Source organism: Sinocyclocheilus grahami, unplaced genomic scaffold, assembly GCF_001515645.1.
Source record: "Sinocyclocheilus grahami isolate Dianchi unplaced genomic scaffold, SAMN03320097.WGS_v1.1 scaffold630.1, whole genome shotgun sequence".
In the NCBI taxonomy this organism is placed as follows: domain Eukaryota; kingdom Metazoa; phylum Chordata; class Actinopteri; order Cypriniformes; family Cyprinidae; genus Sinocyclocheilus; species Sinocyclocheilus grahami.
The window spans coordinates 141,706-153,768 of NW_015505809.1; the positions used below are offsets into that span (position 1 = coordinate 141,706).

The 12,063-nt window shown below is 36.6% G+C and overlaps 1 protein-coding gene across 1 annotated transcript in view; it reads left to right on the forward strand.

Moving 5' to 3' along the window:
- LOC107558036 (thrombospondin type-1 domain-containing protein 7B-like) overlaps positions 1-12,063 on the forward strand; it is an 85,562-nt gene that overhangs the window by 67,590 nt on the left and 5,909 nt on the right. Inside the window, exons 9-13 of the mRNA XM_016241642.1 lie at positions 2,861-2,866; positions 3,951-4,084; positions 4,210-4,363; positions 7,629-7,814; positions 9,933-10,107. Of these exons, the coding sequence (XP_016097128.1) occupies positions 2,861-2,866; positions 3,951-4,084; positions 4,210-4,363; positions 7,629-7,814; positions 9,933-10,107 (655 nt within the window). The remainder of the gene's footprint in view (positions 1-2,860; positions 2,867-3,950; positions 4,085-4,209; positions 4,364-7,628; positions 7,815-9,932; positions 10,108-12,063) is intronic.

Consider the following 12,063-nt stretch of genomic DNA (forward strand, 5'->3'; position numbering starts at 1 on the left):
AACTATTTTAATAGCTGTGTAATGGGGACGAGAGAGAGAGAGAAAAGTCACGATATCCAGTCGGACTCTGGCCGAGAATTCTCATAAAGCTGTTGGACAAGGGCCGGTCCCGTGCAGGGCTCTATTCGTTCCCTCGTTGCCCCCAAACTGCCCGGGACCATATGCACCTGCATACACTGCATAGCCAGACGCTACGCCACTGATCTTATTTGTTCTTATCTGTTCATAAAAGTTTTATGTTTAATATAAGCGACTTTGTCATTGTAGCATTGTTGATGTTGTGTGTGTGTGTTTTTCATTAAGAGTAATATTGAACCAACCTTAAGAATTAATTTTGTTTCAAGAATAGGAAAGACCTAACGTTAAAGATCAGAATAAGCGCTGCAGATGTGAGAATGCGAGATTAGTTGCTGCTGAGGTAGACGCTCTCGCTCTTTCTCGGCTGTCTGTAGAAATTGTTGTTAATTCTTAATTTGAGAACGGCAGAGACATTACAGGTTATAATATAATCAAAAAATCATGGCAACAAATGATTTTTTAAGTCAGTGTAATACGTTTAATCAGTTTAAATGATTTTCACAGTCAATTTGATTCAACTTAACTCATATTTAACCGTTGCTTCTTGTCATTGTAGGTTTAGGCTACTTTTTTCAAGTAATACCTTTGTGCAAGGAACAGAAGGAAATTAAGTTACTCTGGACTGAAAATCTTGCCATCTGCCAGTGGTGGACGAAGTACACAAATCAAGTACTTGAGTAAAAGTACAGATTCGTATAATAAAATATTACTCCAGTAAAAGTAAAAGTACTCAGTTTTCAATTTTACTCGAGTGAAAGTACAAAAGTACTTGATTTTTTATGTACTTAAGTAAAAAGTACAGATTGATTTTCAGTTACAATAATTAGTACTAAATTTCAACATTAGTAACTTACTTTTAACAGCATCAGATGCGCGCACGCTCACAAGATCTCCCGGTTCTTACTTGTGAATTCAGTTCACTGGAGACTCGCACTAAACGGTTCATTTGAATCAGTGAGTTGTCGACTCGAGAACAGCTGCAATCGGATCATTCCAATTCGTGAATTAATCATTTGGTGCAATTTGTGAACCAATTTAACGGGATCATTGAAAAGAATCAGTTCGTTCTTGAATCAGACACAGCTTCTGCGTCTCGGAGCATGTGATATATTATAAGGAGTAATAAAATGCTTTATGAAATGTAGTGAAGTAAAAAGTACGATCTTATGCTTTGGAATGTAGTGAAGTGAAAGTAAAAGTTACTCAAAATAAAACTACTCCAGTAAAGTACAGATACTTGAAAAATGTACTTAAGTACAGTAACGAAGTAAAACTACTTAGTTTCTGTCCACCACTGCCATCTGCCATTACTCTCAAGTCTCTCACACTTCTACAAAAATCTTTGAAAAAAAGGACTTTAAGGTGAATAAATGTTGGTGCATTTGTAAAACAAAACAAAAAAGATATCCCATTCCATTGAAGTTTTCGCAGATCTTTTATTGGCAGCTGTCAGATAAAATCACATATAGTCTGGGATGTCCTAAAACATTGTTGTGGAGCTTCAGTGTGAGCACAATAGATCTGCCCTTTAGCCCACCAGTACTTCCTGAAATCTCATCCTTTTATTTTGTCTCCCGTTTTTGCCTAGTATCAGCGTTTCAATATCAGAACATCATCTTAAGTGTATTAGAAACCATCACCGTGGTAGCATTTATCTCCCTGTGTTTCAGTGTACCCCGATTGTTTTGTCTGATTCCAGGGGCCAGTAGACAGTAATGGCCCAATCTGTTTAAAGTTTCAGTCAGGCTGTGACACTTAAAGAGATTTATAGAGTCGAGAGTTGCCTGCTAGGCTTACCACTGCTGTCTCTGCTGCTCGTGTAAATGCTGCTCTCATGTTAAGGCTCTGTGTGTTGAATGGAGGTGTGCATATATTACATGCACTGTGGATGCCCTCAGTGTTTGCTTTGTGCTCTTTTAGTACTGCTTTGACCCACTATGCACAACAATTATAGTCCTCTTTTATAAGTATCTTGTTGTTAGTCAAAATATGCTGTATGAATAATATGATATCAGAACTTTGCAGAATACAATATCTTGCAGTATTATATTACAAATAGCCTACATATGCTGTCAGTACATTCCATAAAATATTTTAAAAAATCATTGAATGTTTAAATATTTTCATTTAAACTGTTTTTCATTATTGAATATCAAAATATATATTAATATGAAGACTCTTGAAAATATAATATATTTATTATATATTTATAAAAGTAATATATTTATTATATATTTATAAAAGTATAAATATTTTACAAGTATATTTCATGTTTACAGTGGCCTGAAACAACATTTGGACACTTAAAAATGAATGTTTTTGCATTAGATGCAAAATATCAAACTAAGAGTCATCTACAAACTAATTTATCGTAATTGTAAACAGTATGATAACTTTTAAGTTCAAAAACTTTTAAGTTTAAAGTTTTGGTCAGCTTTCCTCTAGTGTAAAACACTAATTATTTTCTAGACTTTTGAATATTTATGCAATTTAGAAAGTTAATTACATTTTCAATCTGGCAGCTTACCGTGGTCATTACTGTCTTCATCTTCATCCTTCATAATTACACACGCACACAAAGCCAGAAAATCTGCATTAAATTTCTTCTGTACTTTTGTAATCTGTTGAAGGGAGTTACTTAGTCCAGAAAGCAACAGGCTATTGCACAGGAGAAGCTAAAGCTCAAAACTAATATATATATATATATATATATATATATATATATAATTTCTCTTCTCTCTCCTTTGCCTGTCATGCACTGCTAATACGGACATCTTCAAAGGCTCAGGTCAGTGCCTCATTCTGTGTTTCTCCCTGTGCATCTGTTAACCCCACTGCCTCTCTGGCCTCCGTGGCCCCAGCCCTCCTCTGAATAAGAGGAGCACTAGTGTATTTTGATCACGGACTGACTGAGATTTAAATTAGTATGAAGTACTTTTCATGTCATCTCTGGCCCTTCGACTGACATTTGAGAAGGATCAGGGGACTTCATTATCTGGCCCAGAGTACCTACATCCTCCAAAAGGTTACAGGAGCTGACCTGTGAGGAACATAGCTGGTTTATTTTTCTTAAAATATTACATCCATTTGAGAGCTAGGCAGTGAATGTTGCTGTGAAGGGGGATAGAATACTATATTTGTGCTATTTAAAGAACAGACGGGAACCATTCCTTAATATGCCATAACCAAACTCTGCCTTTGCATAGTAAAATCAGACGGCAGGTTGGATATTTATTGTAGCCTCATAGAAAAACTCAGGCGCTGTAAAACTGACTTTCCCCTATTAAGGGCTTTTTAATAAAATTGTTTGCTTCTGTTGATGAGTGCTGCTGAATTAATGATTGTTTCTTAACATGGCAATTTAATTTCTTGATATCGTCATGTTTTAGAGCTTGATATTTGTCTATGTTAATGAAATTACCCTTTTTTAATGCTTCAGTAGATTTATTGCCAATTTTATTCATCATCTTTTCACTCACTTCTCACATCTTGAGCATCGTCTTAACACTTGTTTGATTATTGTAATTGGAAATTCAATGACACTCATTAAAGGAGAGGAGAGGAGACTAGGAGAGACTAGAGGATACAAGAGGAGAGCGCTGATGGGGCTTTTAGCAGCTGCAGGGCCAGATGGGATATTTTGAGAGCGCGTGTTAGGGTCTGTATATCCCCTTATGGAGGAAGCTATAAACATACAGTCTCATTTGTTCACTGTGTTTTCACACACTCTTAAAAATAAAGATGCTTCAAAAGGTTCTTCAAGCGATGCCATAGAAGAACCATTTTTGGTTCCACAAAGAACCATTCAGTCAAAGGTTCTTTTTAAATGGATTTAGCTGTAATCAATGCATTATTGCTGTCTCTGTGTGTAGGTGTATGAGGCTGTGCCCTGTCGAAGTGAGTGCGGTCAGTACGAGTGGGTAACAGACCCCTGGTCAGTCTGCACCATCAACACAGTGGACGAGCTGCCAGCCTGTGGTGAGGGTGTCCAAAGCCACAAGATTCGGTAAGCAAGGACACGTTCTTACAGAATAACCCCATCACAGATGCTTCTATTGGGGGTCACGACCCACTCCATTCTGCCACCCTCGTCCTCCACATCCTCATTCCGCTGTTCTTTCACTGTGACAGGTGTGTGAGGCGTGGCAGTGGGGATCTGGTTAGCAGTGTGAATGAGACCCTGTGCGACCAGGAAGAAATCCCTCTCCAAGCTCAGACCTGCATCCTGCCATGCCCTAATGACTGTGTGATGTCCCAGTGGAGTCAATGGAGCACCTGTTCAATAGTAAGATGTCCTTTTTGTCTGCTGCTATATCCTCAAGGCACAATTTAAAAATTCAGCAACATTCTGAGCGGACTGTGATGCAAGGACCAGCGTACAGAGGTCCCAGAAAGTATTTGTGTAGTTTTGGACACTTAAGCCAAGTGTGCAATAAGACCAATAATATTTACATTACTGTTCAAAAGTTTGGGGTTGGTAAGGGTATGTAATGTTTTTAAAAGAAGTCTTGTCTGCTCACCAAGACTGCATTTATCAAAAATCATAAATATTTAAAATGTAAAATAACTTTTTGAAATTGAAATTGTAATTCAATTTTAATATATTTTATAATGTAATTTATTCCTGTGATGGCAAAGCTGAATTTTAGCATCATTAGTCCAGTCTTCAGTGTCACATGATCCTTCAGAAATCATTCTAATATGTTGATTTAATGCTTAAGAAGCATTTCTTATTATTATCAATGTTGACAACAGTTGTGCTGCCTAATATTTTCACGGAAAGTGTTAATAGATTTTTTCTGGGTTTTTTGATGAATAGAAGGTTCAAAAGAACAGCATTTATTTGAAATATAAATCTTTTGTAACAATGTAAAAGTGTCATTTTGATCAAACAAATATTGCATCCTTCTGAATAAAAGTATAAATGTCTTTAAAAAAAGGTCTTATTGACCTAAAAAAAAATTCAATGGTAGTGTAAGTTAAATATTAATTTGTCTAGTTAAATTTATAATAAAACACTAAAAACCTTTAAAAGCTAAAACAATTAAAAGCTACACATAAATTTAGGGAACAGTAATACTTGCTTATAAATAAGTATAAATTGCGCTTTTAATTTATTATGAGCATGTGTTGCATAGAAAGTGTTACCATTACTTTTAACAGTGTAATTAGCCAATTATTCGAGTTTTAGTGCGTGTTGGATGACGGCAAATATATTAGGATATTAATTCAAAGATATTAAGAAAATATATCTACCAATACTAATGAAGCACATGTGAAGTATCGTCCTGTAAAGCAGATAGATACTAATTCTCCAGATAGAGCCTAATGAAGGAAATGGGCATGGAGATATGAATGAGATGATAAGAGCTTTACTGCACAAAGACCATGAAATCGCTGATCATATCAATACTGATACTCCTCCTCAAAGCCATTTGACTGACTTAAGGCCAGATTAGTATCGTAAAGGCGGTCTAACTTCTGCCCTCAGATCACAATGCATCTTTCTCTATTCTACTTTGCTATTTCATAGGCATTAGCTTAATCACAATTTGCATATTTCTGTGAAAACTACACTCAGAAATTACACTCAGTTTGGGGTCAGAAAGATTTTTTTGTTGTTGTTGTTGTTTTTGAAAGAAGTCTCTTATGCTTACCAAGGCTGCATTCATTTGATGAAAAATACAGTAAAAACAGAAAAAAAATCTTACTGACCAGAAAATTTTGAATGGTATAGTGTACATATGTAAAATAATTTAAAGTATGAACTGAGTCAGAATGGCAATACCGGAAAATCTTAGAATTTCATAGAATTGCATCTTAGAATAGCATCAGACAACATTATTGATTATGGACGTTATTAGCCCAGAAAGCATGCATGCATACAATATCTAATGGAAGTATGCAATCCAGGCTTGTATGAATGTATTGTGATGAGACATACTTTTGATGTTGCATTTAATTGAAAAGCTATTTGAAAGGAATTGAAATGCTCTGGACAAGGACACAGAATATGATATTTAAATGACACTCTAGTCTGACGTTTCCCGTTTGTGTGTTCTTTTGTATCCTTTGGTTACGGGTCAGGCTGGAGCACCTGTCAGCTGAGCGAACATGCCATCTGCGGCCAGGGCTTGAGGACACGACTCTTAGATTGCATCCGCAGCGATGGCAAAGTTGTGGATTTGAGCGTGTGTGAGGAGGTAACCTTCATTTCCTGCCGCCCCTCTCAGTACAAGTGTTCTCTGAGGGGGAATTAAGCACTGTGGGATTGTATTATGTCCTTCAACTGCATGTACTGCAAATCAGCCATGACTGTCCATTAACTCCCTACAGTATTGCTCCATATCCAGAAAATGATTCTTTCATTGAAGCCTTTTACAGTAATAGCCCCTCATTGGCTCTCTTCAGTATTTGGGTGAATGGAGTGATAGCCCCAAAACTGTATTCTTCTGAAAAGCTTGGCCTAAACTTCAGTGCTGTTAGTTTCCATGTTAATTTAGGACGTTGTTAACTCTGTGTGGTTAGGCAGGCCTAGACCTGCTATATGCAGTGAACTTCTATATGTCCCTGCTGTGTAAAATTGTTCATCATTTACTCACCCTCATGTCATTCGTTCTTCTGTGGAACACAAAAGAAGACGTTTTGCAAAATGTCCAAGCTGCTCTTTTCCATACATTGAAAGTGAATGAAGACCAAGTGCTGTCAAGCTCCGAAAAGAGCAAATAAGTATCATTGTGCGCTGTGTAGATTACCAAGTCTTCTGTCATATGATAGATGTGTGTGAGAAACAGAAAGAAATTAAAGTCATGAATCACTCAAAATCTTTGTGTAACTCTCATTTTTGTTTACTGGTGTTTCTTCACATATGGACAATTTTGGGCCCGTGGACTTGTAGAAAAACCTTTCTCATTAGTTTACTTAACTTGTTCATTAACAATGTCTAACAGTGGGCATATATACATCACAGGAGGAGTCATTTGTTTTTTTTTTTGTTTAGTTTTTTATTTCCACCATGTCTTAGTTTTTTAATTGTGTTTAATCTCATTCTTTTGTGAAAGTGTTTTATGCAGCAGCAGCTTGTTGTCCACCACAGAGAGCCACTGGATAAGAAATCCTTTTTAGGTCTTACAGCTCAGAATCAGTGTAAATGGTTCATTTAAATTGGTTCATTACTGGCACGGTCTCCTTGATATGCACTGACATCTATCAAATACACTAAAAAGGTATATTTATTTTATGAAATAAATATTAAATAATTTATTTTTTATAATAAATATAATAATAATTTAATAAGTTTAGATGATCATAGTTTTAAACATGCCTAAACTGGCCTGGATCAACATGAAATTCATACTGGTGTAAGATGATCTTGAGCCATCTCAGATGACTGTTTCTGTCTATTCCTGAATTGTACAGTTTATAAATATTGCAACTATACGTGTGAATAATACATGAATCCACATCATTGTCCCAAGCTGCTAGAGACTCTAATGCAGGCTTGATGTATTTTTAGCCCATTATCTGCTGTTTGCCATATTTTCATACAGTGCATTCACAGATGTCTCTTCACGTACATCTCTGTTGCAGGTGTTATGATTCGCTCTCGCAGCATGCTTCAGCAAGCTCATGAAGAGGGACGCCCGTGCGCCTCTCAGCTTTCCCTGACCAAACCCTGTCCCATCAGCCCCTGCTACACGTGGCTTCTGAGCGATTGGTCTCCCTGCACAGTGGAGGTAGATTCTGGGCAAAAATAATTGGATCTGCATGTATTCTGCAGTTACTGGTTATTGCACATCACCTAACCTGAGGGCATTCAATCCATGTTTCATATGACCAAGTGGTGTTGAGACCAGCCGCCCGGCATACCTGTCTGTTACTGGCACAACACTTGAGTTCTTTAATTGAATTTTGTAGAAATTGCACACATGCCGAGTTTGTGTGTGGGAGAGAGGGACTTTGTGTCATTGAGACGTGAGGTAACTGCTGATTAAAATTATGCTGCGATCCACAGTCTTATCATTAGAGGAGAACAGTGGCAGAGTTCAGATTTTCATCTCCTCTCTTCTGCTTTTCTCTCCTCTCTCCTTTGTATCTGCAAAGGATTTTAATTGTATGTCTTGGGGTTTTGCACACATCCCTGGAGTCATGCTTGGCCAGATCAAAAGCTGTCCTCCTCATAATATGAACAAAAGAAACGTTGCACACTTTTAACATATATTTGTGCTTTCTTTGGTGCTTGGTGTGTTGGACACTTTTCTATTCATAAACATTAACACAATTCTGTGATATGTGTGAGTCAGCCACGTCTATCAGCGGATCCATCTATGAGCATATATCTGTGTAAGCGCTCGGTGAAGAGTGTGAAGCGATGGTCATTGTAGCCAATCACAGACATATCTGTTGAGCACGAGAACACAATGGCTGGAAATATTGGTATCGTCACATTATAAAAATGTTAGTACCGACTGGTACCGACATCGGTACTTTTAGTTGTAGCTTGTGTTATTACATACAATTCTAGAGACATGCTAAACCAAAAATCTGAAAAGATGCAATTTTCATAGTTAACATTTGCAAGGCAAATGATGTTTAATTGAAAAAGAAAATTTGTAACACATGCAATAACAACAGGAAGAAATGTGATATTGAGGTTAAACAGTCCATGAACTTCATGGAAGAGTGAAGAAAAAGTGAAAACTGCAAAAAGTGTATATATATATATATATATATATCAGTATTTTAATTATTTGTTATATAATTAATTAAAGGTGAAGTATACAGTTTCTGCACTAATAGTGTCACCTATTTGCAAATGCCCCTTCCACTTGACTCATCATGCCCTTATAATGATTATTATTCTTACAATATCTTATTATTTTATCTGGGGCTTGACAGTTAAGACCCAATGTGTGACAAAAATGTAGGTTTAGCTTACCTGTGGAGAAGAAACCGTGCAGGTTCATTGTCTCAATTGAAACCCAAACACTGCACTTCTGTAACCGAATCTGAATTTCTTTTCAATATCACGTGTCAGCTGTGGTCCCACACCAGCTAAACACCCTCTGGCTCAGCCTGCCACAGTAGCCACACCCCAAACTCGTACCATTGGCTGAGCTGATTAAGATAATGTATTTTAGACTTTAGCAAACTTTAGCTTTAGGCAAAATTTGTTTATGACAAGAATTTAAGGCATTAAAGGGATAGTTCACCCAAAAATGAAAATTGTCATTTACTCACCCTTTATTTTCAAGAATGTTCTTATCCAAACAGTTGATGGTAGCTATTAACTAATATAGTATAGAAATACTGTTGAAGGCATAGTCTACCATCAACTGTTTGGTTACCAACATTCTTCAAAATATCTTCTTTTGTGTTGAACAGAAGAAAGAAACTTAAAGGTTTGGAACAACTTGAGGCTGAGTAAATGATGACAGAATTTTAATTTTTGGGTTAACTATCACAGAAGTTTGTTAGATTTATACTTGCAACTAAACAAAAGCATCTTTAAAAATGTTAAATTATTAATTTTAATTTTAATTTAACAAAAAAATAGATATAATTACAAAAGGTCTCTGAAAACAAATATCTTATGCAATATTGTGTGTGTTTTTTTATTTTAGGATGTTTAGATATTTTTATTGGCAAATAGGACAAAAATACTGATAAAATTTTTTGCTGTGATAGTTGAAAGCTCAGCTGTGTGATCAGGTCAAATACTCACATTCATGAGAAATGCATGTTTCAATCCCAGCTGTCAGTCATCCAGAGAGAGGTGTCACTGTAATAAGCTCCTCTGCCTCACTGCTCACAGCTCGTCCAGATTAATGAGTCAGCCGTGTGGTTTTGTGCAGGGGGCAGAATGTGGAGAGGGCAAGAGGGAGAGGAACCTGACGTGTGTGGTGCACTGGTCAGACTGGCCGGACAACTCCTTCCCTTCGAAAACGGTAGAGGACGAGAAATGTGGAGACCGGGTGAGAAAGGAAAGCGAGCAGGAACTGCAGCAGCCCTGTTTCGTCCCCTGTCCAGGTACAACACTGATTCAAAGCAACATTTCTTTTACTTCTTGTTTACATTTTTGTGCACTAATGCTCATGATTCATTGAACACGATTTATTGTTTCATAATCAGTGGCGGATGTTGATAAAGGAATGTTTTTTACTACTACTCACTACATCACAGTAGAAATATCCTAGGAATTAATATTTGTCCTGTTCAGTGAAATGAAATGAAAGTTTGTCGAGCAATGTCCCACTTTTTTAACCTGTGAATACATTTCACCTTCAGGCTATCGTTGACTTGTGTTAGCCTTACTTCGGTGTCTCTCTTCATTTCATAAATGTGCTGCGTGCTCTCAGGGATGAACATATGCTGGGAAGAGAGGGGAAGAAAGATGTCAGAGTAAGAAAGGTAGAGACAAAAAAGAGAGAATCTAAGAAATGAACGAGTTAGAGAGGGTGGCATATGGTGTGCAGTGTGCAATGCTGTATTATATGTTTCGGCAGTTCCAATAAGGGATGAAAATAGACTGGCTTCATGAAGATGATGGATAATGAGATGCCTGGGCACACAGATTGTCTCTAATAGCTGCAGAATCAAAAGGATGTCATGGCTGAAGAGCTTGTGCTAGCGTGCGCAGGTGGGGGTGTAGCTGTCGCTGTGAATCGGCCTGTGTTCTGAGGCATTCGAAAGGGTCAGTGATGTATTACCTTCAGCTAAGGAAGCATTAATTGTATCTGAAGACTTCATCTTACATTCAATTCTATGACAGGAGGATCAGATCAATCTCACTGGCCTGCACAAGTAAAAAAAAAAAAAAATGTATTATTCTTCTTCTTATTATTATTAGTAGTAGTAGTAGTAGTAGTAGTAGTAGTAGTAGTAGTAGTAGTAGTAGTAGTAGTAGTAGTAGTAGTAGTAGTAGTAGTAGTAGTAGTAGTAGTAGTAGTAGTAGTAGTAGTAGTAGTAGTAGTAGTAGTAGTAGTAGTAGTAGTAGTAGTAGTAGTAGTAGTAGTAGTAGTAGTTTGAATTTGAAGTTTGAATCTAGATTTGTAAGTTTAAATGTGTCATTTTTAAGTAAGCGATAATGTACATCCAGCCGGTTGTTATCGCAGAATAAACTCCGACAGGATGATCAGGACCCCGATGCGAAGCTATTTACCACATAAGTAAATAATCAGAATATTGATTTGAGTTAAAATATTTTATTAGCTCTTTAAACGCAAGCTTCACAAATGGCTTTGAGCCTAGACGCATTTCAGACAAGACAGACATTGAAGGCATAATGTATCACTAACTAGACAACTTTTCAGCACAAAAATAAAGACGAGGACATAATAAAACTTTAGGTGAGAAGAAAGCGTTTTAAAGTCTTACCTGTTTATTATCTTAAATCCATTACAGTGTACAAAACAATCATTCTGTCAACAAGACAAACACTTCTATAATAACGTTACAGTAAGCCTACTATTAATACTGAAGTCTTCTGGTTTCATTTTACAGTAAATACAGGCACAAGATGATAGCAGTTGTGTTTGAATGAAACTAGAGAGATCACAGCAGTGTGATATAAGAAATGTGAAAGATGCGCTGGCACAAAATAACCGGATGAGCGGTGTGATATTCGGTGTTATGTTGCGACTGACCTATCAGAATCACGTATTCGAGAATTGTGTAATAAGTTTAAATACATAAACCTTAGAGTTTTAGTGTAATCATTTAACCAGATGCGAACGCTAGTAGCAGTGTTAACAAATAAAGATATATATATATATATACAGTGGGTACGGAAAGTATTCAGACCCCCTTAAATTTTTCACTCTTTGTTATATTGCAGCCATTTGCTAAAATCATTTAAGTTAATTTTTTTTCCTCATTAATGTACACACAGCACCCCATATTGACAGAAAAACACAGAATTGTTGACATTTATGCAGATTTATTAAAAAAGAAAAACTGAAATAACACATGGTCCTAAGTATTCAG